Below are 23,265 nucleotides of genomic sequence, written 5' to 3'. Positions count from 1 at the left end.
GCGGGGGCTCTTTCCTCTTCATACACCCAGCTCTCAGTGCTGCGCTCGGCAGATAGCACGGGTCCACTCATCCGTGCTCGTGTGTAACCATATGTAACATGTACACGCCTGACTCTGTCCTGTTTTGAAGTTACTCATAAATAAATAACTAGCAGGATGCCTCCCTCCATTGACGCCCGCAGCCGGGTGGGTCCCCGGCAGTAGCGAGGCCTGAGCGCGCCTCTCTGGCGTGTGCTTGCTGTGAGCTCTGAGGGTTCAGACAGACCATTTGGCTGGTGTAGACTCATCAGCACACGTCCCGTTTTGTGTATGCTTATCCTGGTGATCCTCGCTCTCCTTCCGCTGGTGTGCTCTGCATTTCTTCACGAATCGCTTTCTGGTTGCGTCCCCAGAGAGGTGCAGCAGTTCCGGCCCGACGTCCGGAACTCACCAGAGGTGAAGTTTGCAGTGCAGGCCTTCGCGGCCCTGAACAGCAACAACTTTGTCAGGTTCTTCAAGCTGGTTCGGTCCACCTCCTACCTGAATGCCTGCCTCCTGCACTGCTACTTCAGCCAGGTGGGTGAGCTGTGGAGGAAGGGCAGGAGGAGGCACGCTGCTGAGTTTGCTTTGGTCTGCAGTGAGAAAAATTCTGGAGATCAGAGTGCTCTCTGTGGGCCCAGGAATGTGGGGGGGGCATCTGCTCTTCTTCCCACGCACTGCCAGGAGGCCTTGAATGAGCCGTTTCCTTTGGGCCTCAGTTTCTCCATGTGTAAGATGAAGGGTTGGGTTAGACTGAGTTGTCCAACTCACTGCAGCTGAGCCAGATTAAAAGGTAATTGGGAGAGTTTTAACCAAACAGATAAAAGCACAGCACAGCACTGACAATGCCAGCTTGTGGTTTTTAGGCAGCCAGGTGGTACGGTGGGTAGAGCACTGAGCCACAAACCAGCCTCTGGCACTTCCTCTCTGTTGTGGCCTTGGGCTTTGCCTCTTCTTGCCTCAGTTTCCTTATCTGTAAAATGGGGCTCATCGTAGCAATCATCTTCCAGGACTGTCGTGAGGATCCTGGGAGATGATAAGTGTGAGGTGCTTAGCCCAAGGCTGAATAGGTGCTCTGGAAGTGTTAGCTGGCTCTATTGGCGGTTAGGATTTTAAGGCAGTATTCAGATTTCTGTTGTTCTGGGCTAGTCATCTGTCATGGCTTTTCTGAAGCTCTGATCCTGTGATTCGTGGTGATGCCATCAGTGACAGCCTCGTGGAGACCCACGAAGACAAAAGAAGCATCTCAGGCCCAGGAGAGGAGAGTCCCAGCAAGCTGGTCCCTTGCCCAGCACAGCAGACGCACTCACGGGACACTCGGTGCTTTTAGTCTGTTGGGCTCTGCAGGAGTTGGGAGTGGCAGCAGATCACCAATCACTAGAATTTTCTGTGCAGAGTGGGCAGCATTTTCTTTTTAAAATTTCATCTCCAGCCTTTCTTGGGCTTAGAATCTGGAAGTCAGATTTTTAACTCTACAGACATCTCTTGGACATGTTCCCAAGCTACCGATGCACTGGCACCTACCCTACAGGAGTTAGTGCCTGGGAAATGTCTGTTGTGTTGGAGAGTACTTGGTTTTTTGGGTCTGTTTTGGGGGTCTGAGAAGGGTGATGTCAGCTGGATTTTTCTACTTTCTCAAATCAAAAAGCTCCCTCACTCGGTCACTGTTTGGGAATTAACAGATTGTTGAGGAAGAGGGAGAGTGTATGTTTCATGACCTTCAGCACAAAATGCCGTGTGTCCAGGGGGCAGATTTCTCCCTTTTGTGAGGCTTGTTCATGTGAGTAAAAATAGCCCAGAAGGATTTGTTCCCAAGCCAAATAGCTGGTGTGGTTTGCAGGAAATTGTCTTTTTCATTTGATGAAGCACAGGAGCAGTTGGTGATCAGGAGAAGAAACTCCCTTCCTTTGATACAGCACAGCCCACTAAGTGGGTGACCGTTGCTTCAGAACGGTCCCGGCGCGTCTGTGGGTGTTGGATGTTTGCCCTGATGGGTGCCGTTTTTCTTCTAGATCCGCAAAGATGCATTGCGGGCTCTCAATGTGGCTTATACGGTGAGCACTCAGAGGTCCACCAGCTTTCCCTTGGATAACCTGGTGCCCATGTTACTGTTCAGAGACGCTGAGGAAGCGACCGACTTCTTGAGTTACTACGGCCTGAGTGTGTCTGATGGGTGAGAACTCCCAGGAGCTCTTGGCTCTGTCTTGAGCGTCTCCTTCCTTTGGTTAGTGGTACCTTTGCCAGGAGCCCGCCTCTGTCGCTAGGGCCCCCCTGCCTTGATCGGTGACCCTCCCTCCTGCCCTTTCTGATGCCTCGTAGTGACTCAGAGATGGCCTGGATCTTTCAGCTGTCTTGCTGCTGGGCTTGGGGGTTGGGGCACTCCAGGTACAGACCCACTGAAGGAGCAGTGCACCAAGGGTGGAGAGGCTTGTTACCAGCTTGACTCCATGAGATGCATTTGTTGGCCTAGCCCACTTTTAAAGACAGTCTGCTAAGTCATAGATGGGTTGTGATCTGTGTGGATAGACCCTGGGTCCAGGTAGGAGAGCCCACGCAGACTAGAAGGTGGCCCAGGATGAATCGTCCTGTGTAAGCACCATGCTTATAGTTCATCTTTGCCTTTTCAAATTGTGGATCAATTACTCTAGTAGAAATTAGACATTCTTTGGACCACATTTTTTGTTGAAGGCCCAGGAGCGGAGGGCCCCATGTGGTCAACCGAAGGGTGCCTCTTCCCCTCCTATGAGAGGATTGGCCTGCACTCAGGAGGTTCCAGGTTCACAAGTTCAGAGGGAATGCAGTGATGGGCCCCTTTGGGTGATGGAGCTCGGCCTTTGCCCCTTTGTGTTGGGAAGGTGGCCGTTTTTTTAGGTGGTTTTGATTTTCGGTTTGTTTGTTTTGGGGACAGCTGTGTTGAGCTTAATCGGTCTGCGTTCTTGGAACCCGAGGGCTTGTCCAAGGCAAAGAAGTGCACTTTTATCACAGAGAAGCTCACTGTCTCAGTGGGAGAAGTGGTGAATGGGGGGTTGCTACCCCCCATCCCTTGTCACATCCCAATGTGCAGCTTCAATGCACAGAACAAATATGTGGGGGAGAGCGCGGCCCCTGAGCCTGCTCCGAGTGGACAGAAGCCCAGCGTGGATGGTGGAGGTGAGTCAAAGAGGCCATTGTGGGGTCACAGGGTCACTGCTGCAGAGGACAGGAAGCTCAGGGACCTGCCCAGCGTCACATAGGGAATAAGGTGCGGAGCTGTGAGAATCGAACCCAGGTCTTGACTTCAGAGCCCATGCCCTTTCCCCTGTGCCGTGTTGTCTCTGGGAGTGCCGTCCCTTTGAGATTCCCTGGAGAAGCTTTTGAAAGCTGCATCCTGGCTTTGTGCTTGGATAGCCTTCATGGTGGATGTTGGAAGTGGTCCCAGTTCTTTGGGTTCTGCTGGGGTCCAGCCGGCCATGATTCTAGCTCTGGGTCCTCTGCCTTCCCCTCCCCCGGGCCTTCATGCTTCCTTGTGCTCAGTGTGAATGGCAGTATTCCATGGTGCTGTGTCCTTGTCGTTTCACTCCTTCAGGAGGCGGGAAGGTGGAAGAAGCCAACCCTGGGACGGAGGTGCTGGCATTCCGTGGCCCGTCGCAGCCCCTGCTCGTTCCCCCGGCTCAGCCGCTGCAGACCCAGACTGCCGGGCCACCGCCAGCCCTCGTAGCCCCTGCACCTGCCCCGTCGGCTGCCCCGTCATCTCTGTTCCAGCCCGTCGGGCAGCCTGAGCCACCTCCTCCCAAGCCGCGGCCTACTTACACTGACATGGTACGGAAGAAGGGCCGTATTGCCTTTACTCCGTGGCAGGTGGTAGGAGGGGTGTCCCAGCCAGAGGCCTTGCCTTTAGGACACTTGGTCAGTCAGTGAGCAAGCCTGGGTCAGGTTCTTGTTCTAGTTTATCCTGTCCGTGTCTGGTTTGTGCCCGGTGTCTGCGCGTTGTCTCCCGGATAGAGCGTGAGCCCCCCGAGAGCAGGCATCACTAGGGCCTTTCTTTGTGTCTTAGCACAGTTACCATTTAACAGAGGCCTGCTGAGTGGGAATACCGCACAGGGCAGAAAACCCAGCCCCTGCCCTCCAGGAGCCTCCATTCTAATGGGGAGACAACATGTCAGTAATTAGGTACCTACAAGATACAGGGCATCGGCGGGAGGGGCCTTAGCTGGGAAGGCTTTCCCAGTGGGGGGATGTCAGGAGGATGCCGGAGGGCTTCCTGTAGCCATGGGCATCCAGGAGGTGGCAGTGAGGGGGCTGGGCATTCTGGGTCTTGGGGACAGCCTGGACAGAAGTTCAGAGAACGGGGATGCTGAGGGGAGCAGAGGGAGGGAAGGGGCCTTGAAATGCCACTTGGAGGACTCTGTTTTCGAGAAGGCAGAGAGCCAAAAGGAGATTCTGATGCTCACCGAGCCATGAGTCCTAGAAGGGGACGGCCTCTAACACGGAGCTGCCCAGAGGCCTGCCACAAACTCGTGTGCTGAACATGCAACCGAAGCCAAAGAGATGGGGCCATTTATCTTCTTTTTCATCCTAGGACCTTGTGGGAGTCGTCGAAGACCTCATCCAGGACGTCCTCAGAAGCTACTGCAAAGAAATTGGCCAGGCCGGAGCTGCCTACGTGGCTGCAGCCTTGGGGTACGCTTGCTGGCTCCCAGAGGTTTCTGTCCTTGAGCCAGGAGGCTCTGAGTCTCTCTCTCTCCCTCATCTCTTATAAGCTGCCTCCCATGGCCTTCCAGCCTTCCTCAAAACAGCACTCTGGCAGCCCCTGTTCTTGCCTCTCAGAGGGTAGGAGCTGCAGCCCCAGTGGGACTGACTTAGGGAGAGCCGGCGGCCTGGGGAGGCCTGTCCCGGCGCCTGTGTCCCAGGCTCTGGGCAGGGTTGGGTGGTGCTTGGAGAGGGCCAGATGGCATGATGCATTTGTCTTTGTCTAGGGCTTCCAAGATGGCCACGGAGGAACTCTTGGCCGCAACAACAGCGGACATGTTGAGGCAGGTCGCTGCTGAAGAAGCGAACAAAGAAAGAGAAAGAATTAAGGAAGTAGAGAGAAGAGCCCAAGAGCAAAGGTAACGTCGTCTCCTGCTGACGGGATTGAGGTGTTGGGTCCGTGGCTGGCAGGGGCCCTGTCCCGGACGCTGGCGGGGTTTTCAGTGATCCCCCTCTGGGCTTTCCTCTCCCTCTGGTAGACGGAGACGTGAGAGAGAACGCCTGCTGGCCCAGCTAAGCCAGGTGTTGGCGGCCGAGCTGTTGAACCTCGTGGTGGCCGAGTGTGTGCGGGAAATCTCCTCGCGGGAGCTGAAGTGAGTGAGAGCTGGAGTGGGGCTGCTGCTGTGGGAGGGAGGGGTTTCCCGCTTCTCCGTAGTCCTGCCGTCTTCACAAAAGCCAGGCTCTTCTGCTGGTCTTGGAGTTTGGGCCCCTGGGCTCAGTGCCCACTTTGCCTCTTCCCAAGTGGGGGACTCGGCCTCTGTCCAGGGAGGGAGTGGTCCCTGGAGCTCTGCCTCTGGGGTACTCTCCTAGAGTGCAGGGGCATCTCTGCGCGATCTGCAACTGAGCCACGGGAGAGCTGGGGCCTGGCTGGGATCTGGGGGCCCACGGGAACAGCCCCGAGGGAATACAATGGAGGAAAAATGTGCTTACTGCAGTGAGGGCGCTGCTGCAATGTCTCATGGTCTTTGGGAATAATTACGCCACGGGTCACCCCACGGGGTGGCTGTGCTCCAGGCTGTCCTCTCTGACAGGAGTTGGGAGTTGGCGGGGTCAGACTCATGCTTTCCTTGGAGTAGAGAACTCCCAGGGGAGGAGATTTGACCACAGGTGCCCACTGGCCTGGCAGCAGCCCGAGGTGGGGGTGCCAGAGGTATGATGGCCCCGCGGCGGACTTTTCTCTACCCGCCACCCTGCCTTTCCTTTGCCAGGTACAGTTGCTTAATTTAGGAGCAGCCACCCACGTAGTGACATCTTTGCTTCCCTTTGCTGAGGAAGGGGCTCGTCCCTGACACTGAGGCTTTCCTTTGGCCTCACAGAGGCCCCCCCGGGGAAGTCGGCGATGCAGATAGGTCGCTCCTTACTTTACAAGTGAGGAAACGGAGGCCCGGGGTGGACTCGTGCGTGTTTCCCCAGCTAGGAAGCACCTTTCTTGAGCTCACTTGGACAGGGTGAATGAGTTTTGGAGTTGATTTAGATAGGAAATCAATGGCTAACAAATGGTTATTTAGGGCAGCCAGGTGGCCCAGTGGATAGAGCGCTGGCCCTGGAGTCAGGAGGACCCGAGTTCAAATCCACCTCGGACACATAACACTCACTAGCTGTGTGACCCTGGGCAAGTCACTTCACCCCATTGCCTAGCCAAACAGCAGCAAGAACAAGTGGTCATGTAGACCGTTTGCAGTTTGTCACAGTGCCGTTTAAAAGCAAACTCTGGAACGAGGGCTTTCCGTCTGAACTGGAGGAAGAGCGTGTCGTTTTTTTGTCTGTGAGATGATGGGGAGCTGCTGAGCTGTGCACGTTTTCTCTTTATCTGTGACTTAGTGAGGGGCAGAGATGAGCACAGCCTGCTGGGAAGCTGAGAGAACGTGGCTCTTGCAAAGTCCTCACCCTCTTCTCAGCACAGACCCTCCCGGGACTCTGGTGTGGTCCCCCCCCAACTAAATGTCGAAGGCTGAGAATCTGGGAGCGGAGAGGGGCCTCGCATTGCACAGAGGGAGAAGCCGATGCCATGACCTGGCCGGGTCGGGTGATGGGCCGCTGGGCTTACGTTTCATCTCATCTCGTCCGGGTTCGAGGGCTGAGCTTGTTTTTGTCGTTTCTCCTTGTCACCCACATGGGTGGAGGAAAAGCTCAGGCTCTGCATGTGTCCGTGGGAAGGAAGAGTAGGCAGTGCAGAGGAGACGAGGTTAAAGCAGACAGATGTGGTTCGTGTGCTGCTTTTGGGGGCAGCGCACCCTGGGTTCAACACTTCCTAGCTGAGGGGCCAGAGGCAAGGCTTGCAGCACTTCAGAACTGGTGGGGGTCCCCCTGGCCTACCCCCCACCATGGAGGAATGCTTGATGGGAAGCACTTCCCCATCCTGATGGAGATGGGGGGCTTGGGGACTACAGTGACAGAGCTGAGGGGCGCGAGGATGGATGCTCCTGGCCCAGGTGAAGGCCTCACCCTCCATGGGAGGACATGTGCTAGACCGGAGGTCAGGATGGCCAAGGGCCCTGCGGGTGACCCCTAGGCAGGTCCCACCTTGAGTGTCCTGGCTTCCCCATGAGTGAGCTGTGGGGATCTGGGGTCAGCTGGAGCTGTCCCATCTGAGTGGTGTCTTTCCGCTTGTGCACGCTGAGGGGGTTATTGAAGAAGAAGCCACTGTGCTCTTGAGGTTACTGGTGGAGCCATGCCCGGGGTGCTGGGCCTGCAGTCAGGAAGTCTTGAGTTCAGATCTGACCTTAGATGATCATGAGCTAAGTGACCTTGGGCAAATCACTTACTCTCTGTGCTGCGGCTAGCACCTACTTCACAGGGCTGTTGGCAGGATCCCATGAGATCCTATTTGTCAAAATCGTAGCCCAGCACCTGGCACACAGCAGGTGCTCTGTAAATGCTTATTCCCTCCCACCTCTCTTGTCCAAAGATAACATTTTCTTTGGGATCCTTGGGGATTGAGAGCCCCACAACTAAATGGTGTGACCACTGTTCTTTTTGCTGGGGTTGCCACATCTCTGTATTTCTCGTGGCTTCCAGTGGAAGTGCCTTTTGGGTTTGTTTTCTTGTTCTGAGATCAGCATATGGGACTCTTCATAAGAGTAGATGCCCTGCCGAGGAGGGTTGGTCCAGTGTCTACTCAGAGGGCTTGAGGCGTCTCTGCCTTTGTCTTTCTCTAGGAGTGCGGTGGAGACAGAGAGGAGGGCTCGCGTGGCCCGTTGTTCTGAAGATGTCTGGGATCGTCTCATGGACTTGTTCTTAGAGGAGGAGATTTTCCAGAGTGCCCGAGAGACCCTGCAGGAACTTCAGTGCTTCTGTAAATACCTGCAGCGGTGAGTGAGCACGTCAACCTCAGAGAGCGTCTCCTCAGTGTTTCAGAGGGCCTCGCTCTTCATTTCTGTCCGCTTCTGTCCTCCAGTCCATCAGGAGGTGGGTGACACGCCTCATCAGTGGTCCTTGAGAATCACCAGTGGTCACTTTACTCTGCATCACTTCACATGAGTCTTTCCAGAATTCCCATTCTCATATATTTGGAGTAATTGCCTTTGTGTCTTAGATGTCAGATCTTTAGCAGAGAAACTTGCTTTAAAGATTTTTTCCAATTTAAATGTTTCCCTTCTGATTTTAGTGGCATTGAATTTGTTTGCAAAAGCTTTTCTATTTTCTGCAATCAGAATTGTCTCTTTTATGTCCTGTGATCTTGGTCAAGACCTCTGCCCCTCTGATTGTGGACGATGTAACCTTTCAAGTCTAGGTCTGGTACCTGCCCTCATTTGGAGCCAGGATATAGTGGGAGATGTTGGCTGGAGTTTTCCTAGCAGTTTTTGACTGATACTGAGTCCTTATCTCAGTAGCTGGAGTCTTTGGGCTTATTGAAAACATTATGCAATGACATTGGTTTGCTTCTTGTGTTTCTAATTTGCCCCAGTAATTAGTTTTTCTAGTTTTAATTAGTACCAAATGACAATTACTTCTTTGTAGTGTAGTTTTAGATTTGGTATTGCTAGACTCCTTTCTTTCCCACTGTTTTCATTACTTATTTTGAAAGTTTTGACTATTTTCCCCCTCCAGATGAGTTTTGTTGTTATTTTTCTCTAGATCTGTCAAATAACTCTTTGGTGATTCAGCATGACACTGAATGTATAAATTAATTTAGGTAGTATTGTTATTTTTATTATATGAGCACAGCCCAACCGTGAGCAATTAATGGCACTCTGATAATGGAGAGCTGTCTTTATTTCTGAATGAATGTTTTGTGGTTTATTCATGTGGTCGCTCAGTGTTTCTTAGTAGGTAGATTCCCAGGTATTTTATTCTGTCTGCAATTATTTTGAAAGGAATTTCTTTATCTACCGTTTCCTCTTGGATTTGGTTAGTAGTGTCCAGAAAGGCTGATGATGATTTGTGTGGGCCTATTTTATATCCACTTATATTACCGGACTTAACTGTTTCCATTAGCTTTTAATCTTTGTGGCTCTTCAGGTAAACCATTGTCTCTTTCAAAAGGGATAATTCACTTTCCCCACGTTTATTCCCTCAGTTTCTTTTTCTGATTTTATTGCTACAGCATTGCTGGCATTTCTAGAATTGCACCAAGTGGTGGTGGTGACAGTGGACATCCTTGCCTATCCTTAATCTTACTGGAAAGGCCTTTAGCATTTCTCCTTTTTAGGTCAGGCCAGATCTTGGTTTCAGGTTGACGTTATTCACCATTTTAATAATCGGACACCATCATTTATTCTGATGTTTTTTAATGTTTTATCATAGCACATTTTGTACTTTGTCAAAAGTGTCTACATCTGTTGACATGACCACGTGACATAAGAGTGGGTTTTGGGTCAGTAAAGAGTGTTTTTCTAGCGATAGTTACTGTGTTATGGGGATGCTGATTGCTGCCTCAGTGTCACTTTGCCAGCTCCTTCCGGGTATCTCGTTGAGCGTTCGCACTGGAGGCGGCTGAGCCAGAGTGAGTAGGCTGGGAGGGTCTGTGCTCACCGATGTGGAAACTGGCCTTCTTTCAGCGGATCTGTGAGTGCAAGGAAGCGTCGGCAGTGGGGTGGCCAGCCAGCTGTTTTCCTTTGGATGTCCGTTCTGCCTTTGTTCCCCAACATGAGGCCTCCGTGCCCTCGGTGCTCCCACTTTCTCAGCCACCGTCAGGTGGTCACAGTGCGCTTTGATAGCTTTTTTTTTCCAGACTCGCAGCCTCCTCACCAGACGTGGGTGTTTTTGTTTTTAAGGTGGAGAGAAGCTGTCATAGCCCGGAAAAAACTCAAGAGACAGATGAGAGCATTCCCTGCGGCCCCCTGTTGTGTGGATCTCAGCAACAGACTGCAGGCCTTGTCCCCCAGTGCCGAGTGTCCGATTGCTAAAGAGAACCTGGCCAAGGGAGTCCTGAATCTGGGGCACGCAGGGAAGCTGGGGGTCTCCTGCACCAGGTAAGAGGTGGGGGCTTTCAGCTTCTCACCTGCAGGGTCTCTGCCGGCATGCAGACCCCAGTTTGGTGCCCTACGAAGCTTTGAGCAGCCAGGCTTTGGACTCACGGCAGTTCTCTCCTTGTCCTCCTGCCTACTTTTCAAGCAAGATCAGTTTATGCGTTTAGCGCGTCAGTTTGGGTAACTTGTTTCCCATGTGTCTGGGAGGCAGAGCTGGATAGCGATTCACAGTGAAAACCCTCACAGATTTTAGAATGCCAGGAATCAAGAAGAAGAGGGCCCAGGCTTCCTGTTGTAGCGCCATTCGGCGCTGCTGGGGCAGTGCGGATGGCGCGTGGGCCTCCTTGCCCGCGGGTCTGCCCAGAGCCTCTAGGGCGGCACAGCTGCCTGCCCCCCCCTTCTCTTTTCTGGTCGTGCAGCTGTCATGCAGGCTTTCCCTGGCTCCTTTGCCGTCTTTCTCGTGCTCAGTACGCTCAGGACTCGCGTTCTGTGGCCTTTTGTCTCAGGTGTACGCACCGCTCAAGGCCTTTCCTGACCCTCTTCCAAGCGGTTTTATTTTGTGTTACTTTGTAGACACTTATTTGTGTGTCCCCCTCCGCCCCCACATGCACACTTGATAGTATTTTGTTTTTTCCAATTACATGTAAACATAGTTTTCAACGTTCACTTTTATGAGATCCTGAGTTCCAAATTTTTTCTTCCCCTCCTTCTCCCCAAGATGGCGTGCGATCTCATGTAGGCTGTGCGTGTACAATCATCCTAAACACATTTCCACCTGAGTCATGTTGTGAAAGAAGAATCAGAACAAAAGGGAAAACCACGAGAAAGAAAAAACAAAAACAAAAAGAGAATAGCATGCTTTGATCTGCATTCAGGCTCCATCAGTTCTTTTCCTGCATGTGGAGAGCATTCTCCATCCTGAGTCCCTTGGAGTTGTCTAGATCGTTATATTGCTGAGCAGAGCTGAGTCATTTGTAGTTGATCATTGTTACAATGTTGCTGTTACTGTGTACAATGTTCTCCCGGTTCTGCCCATTTCACTCAGCATCAGTCCATACAAGTCTTTCCAGGTTTTTTCTGAAGTCTACTTGCTCATCATTTCTTCTTTTTTTTTTTTAATTTTTAATTAATTTATTTTGAATTATCAACAATCACTTCCATAAGCTTTTGAGTTTTAAATTTTTCCCCCCTCCCTTCCCACCTCCCTCCACAGGATGGTGCACAATCTGATATAGGCTATACATATATATTCCTATTAGTGATGTAGGTAAGAATTAGAATCAATAGGAGGAACCACCAGAAAGAGGAAACAAAACACAACAGAAGAAAAAAAAATAGCAAACAGTGTGCTTTGATCTGCATTCAAACTCCATAGTTCTTTCTTCTTTGTGGGCAGCATTTTCCGTCTTGAGGCCTTTGGAGAGGTCTTAGATCCTTGTATTGCTGAGAAGAGTTAAGCCTGGCAATGTTAGTCATCATACAACCTGTCTGTTACTCTGTGTAACGTTCTCCTGGGTCTGCTCACCTCACTGAGCATCAGACCACACAAGTCTTTCCAGGTCTTTCCGAAGTCCACCTGCTCCTCATTTCTTACAGCACAATTGTATTCCACTACATTCATCTACCACAGCTTGCTCAGCCATTCCCCGATGGACGGGCATCCCCTCGATTTCCAGTTCTTGGCCACCGCAGAAAGAGCTGCTGTCAATATTTTTGTACATGTGGGTTCTTCTCCCATTTGTATGACCTCTTTGGGGTACAGCCCTAGAAGTGCTGTTGCTGGGTCACAGGGTCTGGACAGTTTGATAGTCCTTTGGACATGAGAACATAAGCTTCTTGAGGGCAGGGTCTGTTTTGCCTTTGTTTCTTTCTCTGGTACTGAGCACTATGTGCCTGGCACGTAGTAGTCTCTTGATAAATATGTATTTATTGGCTGATTTAGGTGACCTGCAGTTTTTATTCCGTGCGCATTGTAGAATTCCATAATTCGTAGCGAGACTGAATCACTGAAAGATTACTGGTTTCCGTGTGACGGACTTTAGGTTTAGGGCGGAGTTTAGGGTTGTGGAGGACACTGCCCAGCTCTCTAAGACAACCCAGGCCTTTTTCTTTCTCCTTCTAACGTCTTGCCTCCACTTGTTGTCTGTCCCCAGTAGTGCCCGTCCAAGATGCAGACAAATGGTCCTGCCCGACCAGGCACCACTCCTAACAGGCATTCTTCATCCATTTGGTCTTTACCGTGTGGACTGTTAGACTAAATACTGTCAAGCGGTGTTTGGGCCCCTGATGCCTGGCTGTGGGGAGTCAGTAGGAGTTCTGGGTCCTCCCTTTCACATCATACAGTGTGCCGGGCAGTCTTCATGACAGTGGCACATATCCCTGACAAGTGAATGTTTTTTGTGTCTCGTTTGTGATCAGAGATCAAAACTTCATTGAACAGCTACACCTCTTGTTACTTGTATCAGTGATTTGTGTCTGCGCTAAACGCTTGTGGGCAGAAGGTGCCTTGTCTGAGGAGAGCCTTGAGGACTATTTTTTTCTACTGGATTAAAGGCCTTTTTAAATCTTCCAATAGTAATTTGGGGGGGTCGTGCAGTCTCTGCCTCAGGGCTAGCTGCGTGACTCTGAGGTCACGGGGGGGCTGCTGTGCAGCCTCTCCTCCTCCGTCCATCCAGGACGCCACCTCGATGCCTGCAGACGTCCTTATCGAGGCCCCACTGCTGGGTCCCTCTCAGGTATGCTAGGACTTAGTCCGTCTGTGACCTCCCCCCATTTGGATGTAGCCGTGAAGGCAAAAAAGCTCTACAGGGGCGCCTTCACTGTCTGAGGGCTCTTCCATTTCTGTCTGTTTGTGGCAGCCAGGTCCACCCTTCAGTGCCCTTGGGATCATCTCTGCCCCACCTCCCTGGGAGCGAGCCTCTCTCTCTGCCAGGGGCGGGCCTGGGCAGTGCCTCTGAGGCGTTAGAATCTGGGCCCTGCCTTGGATGGTGAGGATGTTGCTGGGGTGGGAGAGGGAAGGAGCCTGGAGGCTTGGAGCTCAGCCCAATGGGGTGGCCTGGACCGCAGGCTCTTCCGCACAGTGAGAGGTTGAACTCGATCGTCTCCAAAATCTGTATTAGCCCTGAACTGATGATTGCAGTCCGAACAGAAGCAGAGCGATGCACACACTTGCACACATGTGTATGTATATCTAATGTGTCGTGTGTGTGAATGCATATGTAAACGTCGAATCATTTATCTCTCTAATCTTTTATTCATCTTTTAAAAAACTTTTCTTAAGTGGTCTTTGCATAAATAGAAAGGAAAAAGGGGGAAACTCAGGGTCATGGTGCTAGCCTCCAGATCTCAAGTAGGCATCACATGAAGGCTCTTCCTTCCCCTCCCCCAGTACCAGGCTGATCAGACTCAGGAAATTGGGGTTGTGGGTTTCACTTGAAATATGGGCAGTACAGAAGTACTCAGACTGGAATGTGTTTAGGTGAATTGGATCGTCAAGTGGGCTAGAGGAGGGGAAAGAGGCAGAGCAGTCACAGGAAACGATTTTGGAAGGTTAATTTTTTCCTTTGTTTCTGGTGATTTGGTTTCTTTGTTCCCATACCCAAATAATTTGAAAGTAAACATTTATTTACTGGTGAGAGCACTGTACTCATTTCCCGTCTCCCTGACAAAATTGGATGTTCTGTAAATAAAGCTTTCTGCCTCGGTCATGAGAAGCAGCACCCTGAGAACTTGGGAGGCTCCAGAGAGGAGAGGGCCGGGCAGACCAGGCCATGTTCACGAGGGGCCTGTGAAGTGAGCTGACAGGTCACTGGTGGTTGGTGTTTGGGAGAAGCCAGCAAGGATGAATGTGCATGGCTAGCCTTGGTACAAACCTGTGGCCTTTCTCCTGCTCTTTGGGCTTTTCCTCCTCCTCCTCCCTTTCTTGGAGAGGGCAGGAGAGCATGGCTTGTGCTGGATGGGAAAGCTCCTCCTCCCCTGCTGCTGCTGCCAGGCGGGGGCCAATGTGGGGCCGGGGGCGAGAGGTCTTCCTGACATGAGGCTTCCCAGGCCAGGGTCATGTCTCCTGCCCGTCTGGCAAATCCCCTCCAAGGCCACTGAGGCTGTGGCTTCTCTTTCTTTCTTAGGTTACGATGGATGAGAAACAAGACAATCCACCAGATGAAGGTTCAGTATTTCTACCAGCAGCTACTGAGGTTTGTTAATGGGGTTAAAGGTTCATTGTGCCGCAGAAGAGGGCTGTTTGATTGACTCTTGATCTGGCGTCTCTTTCCCAGTGAAGCCGTGTGGACTCCTCTGGACCTGCCAGCCCTTATTGCTGAGCATTACCCTGGGCAGAGGGAGCAGGTGTTCTGGAAGCTGGTGTTGGTGCTGCCCGACAGTGAAGAGCCTGCCTCTGGCGTTCCAGCAGGTGAGCCTGCCTTCGAGGCCTGAGACTTTGCCAAGCCTGCTCAGGACCCCCAGCATTCCCAGAATTCACACACCTGGCCCATGAGCTGATGTGTTGTCAGCTCGGCACACGCCCTCTGGCGTGGGCTCCGCTTGGCCTTGGGTCTTTCCATGGGTGGGCATTTGTTCTGAAGACCTCAGCCATCCATGAAGGTTTTCTGTAGGTTTGGCTGACTTTGACCCCGAGGGGTTTGGATCTTGGGAAGTGTGTGCCAGAGTCTGCCTCCCTTTGGGCAGTCAGTCAGTCCATGGAGGTGTGGCTGGGCCTCCTCTCCCCCCCCCCACCTTCACCTTTGGGGTTTGTTTCCTTCATTTTCTGATGGTAGGATTCTAGCAAACTGGCTGAAAGTCAAGTTCATGGGCTATGAAGACTTACAAAATGGCACCTGTTGTGCTTCCGAGGGGATCCAGACGCTCACCCTGCTGAATGCCTGTGCCACTAAAGGCAGTCGGACGGTCTGGGTCCATGTGTGCATTAAGGTGTGTGTGTGAGGGCCAAGCAGTGGCTGGGCCTCTGCCCTTCCTTCGCCGCCGACGGTCAGCAGGTGGAAGGGGCTGTGACACGTCCTCCCTTGTGTGTTTACTCCTTCCCTTGTCTGGCCTGTGCTTATCGAGGCCTCCCTCGGAGGGCTCTCAGCAGCGAGGCCACTGCCCACCGAGCATGAGGCACGGAGTGGGGCCCAGGTAGAGGAGCGTGGATGGAGGCATGCTGGACATCTGGCCATTGTGGCTCCCGTGGGGGTCGCTCGTGATGTTGTCAGAGGTCAGGGTGGGCATGGGGGGGGTGTCTTCCAGTGTGGAAGCTCTCTCCTAGTCTACAGCACTCGTTAGCACCTCAGGCACCAGGGGGTGGCATTGTGTCAGAGGCAGGACCAGAATCCAGGTCCTCCTGTCCCAAGGCCTGCTCTCTGTGCATACGGCACGGTCTGCTGGGCAGTGTGGAGCCTCCAGGTAAAGTGACCCACCCAGAGTCCCAGCTTGAGTCCCACCTTGACAGGGCGTGAGGGAGGGAGCAGGCAGGAGGAGACAGGGCATGAGGGAGGGAGCAGGCAGGAGGAGTCAGGCCTGATTCCTGTGGTGAAGCCCACCTGGCCACCCTCGGCGTCCACACAGGCCGCACCTGCGGCTCTGTGGCCAGGACAGCCAGCCTGGGACCGAGCTCACGGAACTCTGGGTTTGACTTGGCAGTTCATGAAGCGAGAGCCTACGGTGACCAAGGGAGGGACGGTGTGAGTTGTGGTGGCCAGAAGGGCCAGCCCCATGCCTTTGTGGGGCCGTGGACAGAGTGCAAGGTTGGGGACTTCTGAGCCGGCCTCAGATGCTTAGCGCACCTGTGGGACCCCGGGAAGATCACTTCACCTCCCTCTCTTGCCTGGAGTCGGGCACACTTGGAGATGGGCCACTCCGATGCAGTGTGAATGCTTGTGATGACCATTTTCGTTGAAAGGCGTGATTAGGGGAGTCAGACCTGAGCCCCTCTCAATCAGATGTCATCCTCTTTGAGTCTGGGCTCGCGCCTCTCGTGCTTCCTGGCGGCTGCTGCCTCCCCCTGACCCACTCCTGCTGTGTCCTCGTAGGTGGCCCATGGCCTGCTGAGTGATTCAGCTCTTGACACCGCCGAGACGCAGAAGGAGCTTCTGGGCACCAGTGGCCTGCTCTTCCTGCTGCCCGCCCCAGGGAAGAGCGCCGCGCTGGCCGAGGAGGACGCCTACTGGCTCGCGGCCCTGCTGCAGCTCAAACAGCTGCTGCAGGCAAAGCCCTTCCACCCCCTGGTGCCACTGGTGGTTCTGGTGCCCGGCCAGGAGGGGGCTGCCGTGAGTGAAGTGGAGGAAGGTGAGGCCCCCGGGTGGGGAGCCAGCCCCGCCTGGCTTTGGGATGGTCCCTAGTTCACATGAGTCTTCCCAGGCCTCCCTGGACTGTCTGTGGCCATTCTCCTTGGGGTGCCTTCAGCCTTTCCCCGGTCACTGATCATCTCCTTGCTCCCAGTTAAGTCCTGCTGTGAAGGGTCAGGGCTGTGGGAAGCCTTTCCCGAGTGCCTCTTGTGTACCAGGCTGGGGGTACGAAGCGAGGCAAAGGACAGCTCCTGCCCTCAGCATGCAAACAGCTACGCACAGACAGGATCAGTGGGAGAGAATAGGCAGAGGGCCAGCCGGTGTTCAGGAGGCTTGGGAGGGGGTGCTGAAGAGGGACTTGAGGGTGTGGGGGGGGGTAAAGGAGCAAGACTGGAAAGGTGGGGGGACCTGGCTCTGAAGGCCTTAAATGCTAGACACATTTTGGAGGTGATAGGGAGCCAATCGGCACCAGCTGGAGTGTGTGGAGAGGGGCTTGGACATCCTCAGACAAATGCCAGGCAGTCTAAAGGCCAGGCACACCCTGGGGCTTCACACAAGTGGTCTGTCTGCCACTGGTCTGCTCTCTCTCTTCCCCTTCACCTCTAGAATCCTTGGATTCCTTCGCAGCATGCATGGGATTTAGACTAGAAAGAGACCTCTGTGGCCATCTAGTGCAACCCTTCTCCAAAAGGAATCGGCTGTGACATGGCAGCCTAGAGAGCTGCCTAGGGAGGGGGAGCGTCCTGCTTCTCAAAGTGCCCCTTCCAAAAGTTCTTCATGTCCGACCTCCTGGGCCCCTCATAACAGCCCCGTGAAGTGGGTCCCATCTGATCTGACTCCGCTATTGCCTGGCTGGGCTCCCTTCAGCCAGAGGCGTCAGATGTTGGGGCCCAGGGCAGCCCTGACCACATCCAAAAGCCACTGGGAAACGTTTGCAAAATCAGTGAAAGTATCACAGAACATAGATAATGTTAAGAGGGATTTTCTAAGTCAGTGGGCAGCCTGCAGGGATCCCTGTGAAGGTTTCTGCCTCTCTGAGCCTCGTGGGCATTGGGTGAGGTGCTGTCGGGTCTGACGCTGCCCTCACTCGTCCCAACAGTGGTCTCCTTGAGCCAGGGGTGCGAGGAGCAAGGCCAGTGTAAGCAGGGGTGGATCCGCTCACGCTGATGCGCGGCAGCCCTTGAGCGATTTGTCTGCTTCTCTCCAAGGTCTGATGCTCCAGGACTTGGTTTCGTCACAGCTCATTTCAGATTACATCGTTGTGGAGATCCCAGCCACCGTCAGTGACCTACAGGGCACCAGCAGGGTAAGACGGCGCCTTGGATCGCTGGCAGGTGGTAAACCACATTTGGGGGTGAATGGCTTTGAAGCTGCTTTATCTTGCTGAATTCCAGCACCGTGTTGTTATCTGCAGGAATCCCTGTACATGAGTTGTTCTTCCAGAATAGCCCATAGCCATCAGAGAGCCCCAGCGGAAGCTCCCCACCTGAGGGTGCTTGGGCTCGGCCCCAGACTTCTCCTGAAGCAGACTTGGAGACCAGGAGAAGGGTCTTGGGGTGCCTACCAGGGACACTGGCCCCACTTAGGGGAGAGGTTCTGGTGGTCCCCCATCAAGGTGGCCCAAAGCAAGAGTCTCACCAGCTTTGGCTGGACGCTGTCACTCTCCCAGCAGAGGAGCAGTGGGCGTAGGCGTGCGGGGGATGAGGGCTGGGGGTCCTGGGGTGGCGTGGTGGATGAAGGCCAAGAGCACTCCCCTTGGCAAATGCAGATAGACGCTTGCTCCCAATTTGTCCCAGCCAAGTCCCCTCACCCGCTGCCCATGTTGCCCCCAGGTGTCCCAGGCTGTGAAGTGGCTGGTGTCTCACTGCCCCAGCTCCCTGGAGCTCTGCTGCCAGACTCTGCCGCAGTACATTGAGGACGGCATCAGCCGTGAGTTCAGCGACCGCTTCTTCTATGACCGCAAGGAGCGGCGTGTGGCCGGCCTGCCCTCTCAGGAGCCCAGCGCCATCATCGAGCTCTTCAACAGTGTCTTGTACTTCCTGGCCGAGGCGGCCTCCTCTGAGCAGCTCTGCCACCTGTCCTGGCCCATCACCGAGTTTGCAGAGCCGGGGGGCAATAAGGTGCTTCCTCACCTCCAGTGGAATGAGCCCAGCCACCTGGCCTGGCTGAAGAAGGTCATGCTGTCCTTCCAGCTGCCCCACATGGACCTTCCCCCCCAGGGAGGTAGGTGGCCAGACAGAAGGGATGGAGGGTGCCGGCAGACTTCCGTGGTGGAGCTCCTTCCGCCTTCCGCAGCTTGTGGCCGGGAGCCCTTGGGAGTTGATGTGACTGGCCACGTGGCCAGTAGGGTTCAGCAGAGAGACTTGAACCTTGGTCATCCTGGCTCCAGCGTCCCCCACCGGGATGTGCGGGCTCCATCAGACCCGCGGAGCTCTGAGTAGCCAGGGGCTGCTGTGGCCATGCAGGGTGTTTTCCCTCTCCCTCATCTGATGGGGCTTCTGCGGAAGCATCTCTCAGTGGTGTGACCTTGGCCTGGTCACTGGGACTCAGTTTCCTTCTCTATGCAGCGAGTCCATTGGACTCTGTCTTTCAGATTTGTCACGGCCCCGGCCCTGATGTTCTCCAGCAGAGGAGCACCATTAGTGCAGCAAGGCCCTGGGCGGCCTGGGCCCCAGGGCCAGGCAGGACCAGGGGCCCCAGAGCTCGGTGCCACGTTGGCCGCTGGAGGCCTCTCCCTTGGTGGTCCTTAGGAATCCCACCCCCTGGAGCTGGGATGCTGATGAGGCCCCCCACTGAGGACAGTTGTAGCTGTCCCCCCACCTCTGTCCCCGGGCCCAGGATGGGCATGGTGTCCCCTTGAGGTCTCTCTGTGCTGGAGGGGGGCCCCAGTGTCTGAGCCAGGGACAGCCTGGCCCACACACCATGGATTCCTTGTGCCTGCCTGCGTGCGCGTGTGTGTGTGTGTGTGTGTGTGTGTTCATTCGTTTGTGACCTCAGCTGTCTTGTCTTTTCAGCTCCCTGGCGGCTTGTGTGCACCATGATCTTCCAGTATGTGTCCCAGATTCCAAGCTGTGGCCAGACTCAGCCCATCCTTCAGTCACAGGTGGAGAACCTTCTGAGTCGAACATACACCAAGTGGAAGAACAAGGCCGTGTGGACCTTGGGAGAGATGGGCCCCTCAGTGGACGAGATTCCATGGGATGACCTCATAGCTCTGTGTGTCAACCACAGGCTGCGGGATTGGAAGCCACCCAGACTGCCCGTCATGTCAGGTAGTGCGGAAAACAACTGCTGGGCTGGGGGGGAGGGAGGGAGGAGTCACCAGGTAGATGGTTCCCCTACATCCATCACAGGGGCCCTGGGCGCCTAAACCCACTTCTTCCATTGGCTCCCCAAGACACACCGGCTGGAGGAGATCTAGGCTGGGCCCCTGGGGTGGAGGGTCAGGCCTCTCAGAGCCATTGGCCATGGCCAGGACACTCTTGGGCTGGGCACCCTGCTGGGTGAACGGCTGCCAAGGGGCCACGATCTCCAGAGGCAGCATTCCCTTATTCATTCCTTCATTCATTCCTTCATTTATCCCTTTGTCTCCTCAGAGGCTCTGAGTGAAGATGGCCAGATCTGCGTCTACTTTTTCAAAAGCCATTTAAAAGGCTATGATGTCCCTGGGTCCTGGGAACACGCCAGGCTGCAGACCCAGAGAGAGGCCCAGCGACATGGACGAGGACGGTGTGTTTGTTTTCCTGCCCGGGCCCTAATGCACACACATGTGTGCACACACAGGCACAGATGCAAACACATGCCCAAATGCCCGTGCATACACACAAATACATACACGCAAATGTACACACAAATTCCTGTGTATGCCAATACAGGCATATGTGCAAACACATGCAATGCCCCTGTGCATGCATATATACACAAACACACACACATAGACACAGGTATACACACAATGCATGTATGTTCACACAGCACATATGCAAACACACGCCTGTGTTATGCACACACATGCACTGTATCCACAGTACATGCACACATGGCAATATGCAAACAGACACGTACACATACGTACACACTCTCTCTCTCTCGCTCGTTTTCTCTCTCTCTCCCTCTCCCTCTCCCTCCCTCTCCTCTCTCTCTCTCTCTCTCTCTCTCTCTCTGTCTCTCTCTCTCTCTCTCTCTCTCTCTCTCTCTCTCTCTCTCTCTCTCTCTCTCTCTCTATCTGTATTGAACCAAGAGTCCAAAGACCATGCCAGACGTGGTGTGCAGTATTCTGTGTGCTTCCTCGGCTTTCCAGGACTGTCCTCCATTAGTGGCACTCTTGTGGGTACTGCACTGCCCCCCCACACGTGCGTCTCCTGGCGCTTTCCCAAACCCCCTTGGAGAGCCATCGTTTCTTCCCACCCAGGGAGGGCCCACAGCATCTGTGTGCCCTGCTGTCTTCTCTCTCTGCCAGCGGAGGGCAGGGGGCGCCCAATTTGTGTCCAGGCCTTTGGCCCACCAGACCTTTCCTGCTGCCTCAGTCTTTCCAAGCTCAGCCCGTCTCAGGTGCACCTGGCAAGGCAGGTCTTTCCCTGCCAAGCGGCTCCTTTTTCTGCCAAGGGCCCACCTCCGCCTCCCTCTCCCTGAATGTGCCCATTTAGGCTGCTGCGCAAGAGTGCATCTGAGCAGGCTGCTGTCCCCTCTCTGCCTGGCTCCATGGGTGCCCCTTGGCCCCACCCCGATCCCTCCAGGGGAGGGGCCTGGAGAGCCCCTTCCATCCTGCCTCTCCAGGCTCAGTCAACATGGTCCCCTTTCGCTCAGTCCTTGTTCTGGTCCAGCTGGTCTTTGGCGTTTCTGACGATGGATGTTTCAGATTCTGTTTCTGGGCCCTGGTCCTGGCTGCTGCCCTTTCGGGCCTGAAACACCCCCTCCCCCACCATTACCACTGCCCCATAGATATCTAGTTTCCTTCCAAGTTTCTCAATGAGGAAGGGTCTGAGGCTGGATTTGAACTCAGATCTTCTGACTCCAGGCCCAGCTCTCTATGCCCAGTGGTGCCCCCTAATGGCCGCAGTAATCCCCCTAAGAAAAGCCTTCTGACAGAACATGATTTCTTCATGTTTCTGGAGAAAGCGTGTCCACTCCCTGGGAGCCATGCCCCGGGAGAGCACGTGGGTCATGTTGGGGTGTTGGGGTGGTGGCAGCCGTGGATGGACACCCTGCAGATGAACCTGTTCCCATCTCTAACTGTTCTCTTTTTCTTCTGACAGTTTGGGCACGAGGCCTTTGCCATCACCTACCAAGGGCTTCTTCTCTTCATGGTTCCACGTTCCCTATGGCAGGACCAGGGGCCCAGAGAGCGGCTGCGCTGGCCACGTGCCAGACGCTGAGGAGCTCGCCCGCACGGCCTCAGCCTCAGAGCTGCTGCCGGGGCGCCTGTCTGCCAGCCTTCAGCTGGAGAAGGAGGAGAGCAGGAGGTGAGGTGATGTCGGGACAGGGGCCCCTCCTGCCTCTTCTTCCTCCCAGTCTCCCTGCTCTTCCTCCCATGGATACTCTGCGGCTTCGGGGCCGGGGCTCCCCTGTCCCTGTCCTGGGCCGCTGTGTGGAAGCCCCCAGTCCGGCAGGCTCCCAAGGGGAGGCTGCAGCAGACAGCCACTGTGCCTGTGGTGTGCCCCTGGCCCTGGCTGCAGGCCTCATCCCTCTGGGCACATGGCACCCCAGGGCAGACTCTCAGTCCCTCAGCTCCTCCCAGCGGCAGTGACAGGGTTGGCAGAAGGCTGGCCCTCTGCCTTCTCTCCTGCCGAGCCCAGGCAGTGGGTGGGACTGCAGCAGGAGGGGGTCATGGGGAGCTGCAGGCTAGGGGGAGTTTCCTTAAGGAGTTTGGGGGTTTTCTTCTGTGTCTCATCTTCTCAGCACCATTTCTATAGTTGGTTTTGGAGTGGGGGGAAGGAAAGGGGAGAAAGAAGGAAGGGGAAGAAGAGCTGGGGAGAAAGTGAGAGACAGAAAGGGAGAGAGAGGGAAAAAGAAAGGAGGGAGAGATGAGGAAAGAGAGAGAAAAGGAAAGAAGGGGGGGAGAGAGAGGGAGAGAAAGGGGGGGAGAGAGAAAGTGAGAAAGAATGTGGGGTGTGTGTGCGTGCGTGCGTGTTTGCACTGAACCTGGGACCATGCTACCACATTTTCAGTCCCTGTTCTGTTCCTTTTTAAGCACATTGCCTTTACCAAGGACTTTTTATTTGGATAAGGACGTGCATGTGAGAAAGGCCCCAGCTGATAGGGGGCGGCCAGGATGGTGCTGGGGCTGGCCGCTGGGAAGCCATTTTGAGAAGAGAACCTTGCTGTGACTCGCCTCCTAAACTGATGCCCCCGTGGGAAGAAGGGCATGAGCCCTGAGAAGATTTCTGAAAAGTCACGTCCTTTGTCCCCTTAGGTTCGAGGACCAGCTGCGTCAGTGGCTGGCTGGAGACCCTGAGCAGGGGCCAGATTCAAGCCCCCTCCCCCTGTACCTTCCTCAAGCTCTCGTATCAACGCCCCAGACGCTCCGAGGGTCGGCGACCACGAGCCCCCAGGTAAGGTGGAATTCTGCTCAGAGAGAGAGCTTGGCCTGCAGGTCAGAGCTGAAGGGCACCTGGAGGGCCTCCCGAGGCGGCCGCTCGGGTCAGCGGCCATCGGGGCTGGGGGGAATGTTCTCTGAAGCTGGGTCTCTGCTGAGGCAAGGAGTGCAGCCTCTGGCTTGCGTGACCGGCACTAAAGTGTGTGCGCATGTGTTGTCTGTATGTGCACATGTATGCGTGCCACGTGCGTGTGTGTGTCCTCAAGGCCCTGGGAGGGGATGCAGGCACCTTCCT

At 54.5% G+C, this 23,265-nt stretch overlaps 1 protein-coding gene across 1 annotated transcript in view; it reads left to right on the top strand.

Annotated features, from left to right (window-relative positions):
- MCM3AP (minichromosome maintenance complex component 3 associated protein) overlaps nucleotides 1–23,265 on the top strand; it is a 36,730-nt gene that overhangs the window by 12,929 nt on the left and 536 nt on the right. Inside the window, 19 exon segments of the mRNA XM_020973364.2 lie at nucleotides 393–555; nucleotides 2,031–2,191; nucleotides 2,927–3,168; nucleotides 3,584–3,816; nucleotides 4,577–4,677; nucleotides 4,974–5,105; nucleotides 5,226–5,339; nucleotides 7,905–8,057; nucleotides 9,963–10,160; nucleotides 14,282–14,350; nucleotides 14,432–14,553; nucleotides 14,917–15,083; nucleotides 16,181–16,436; nucleotides 17,644–17,741; nucleotides 18,268–18,658; nucleotides 19,450–19,707; nucleotides 20,032–20,164; nucleotides 21,691–21,897; nucleotides 22,848–22,986. Of these exon segments, the coding sequence (XP_020829023.2) occupies nucleotides 393–555; nucleotides 2,031–2,191; nucleotides 2,927–3,168; nucleotides 3,584–3,816; nucleotides 4,577–4,677; nucleotides 4,974–5,105; nucleotides 5,226–5,339; nucleotides 7,905–8,057; nucleotides 9,963–10,160; nucleotides 14,282–14,350; nucleotides 14,432–14,553; nucleotides 14,917–15,083; nucleotides 16,181–16,436; nucleotides 17,644–17,741; nucleotides 18,268–18,658; nucleotides 19,450–19,707; nucleotides 20,032–20,164; nucleotides 21,691–21,897; nucleotides 22,848–22,986 (3,337 nt within the window).

This window comes from Phascolarctos cinereus, unplaced genomic scaffold, assembly GCF_003287225.1.
Source record: "Phascolarctos cinereus isolate Bilbo 61053 unplaced genomic scaffold, phaCin_HiC Scaffold_5;HRSCAF=322, whole genome shotgun sequence".
In the NCBI taxonomy this organism is placed as follows: domain Eukaryota; kingdom Metazoa; phylum Chordata; class Mammalia; order Diprotodontia; family Phascolarctidae; genus Phascolarctos; species Phascolarctos cinereus.
Note: the sequence above shows the minus strand (reverse complement) of the source record. Positions and strands in the feature narration are given on the sequence as shown.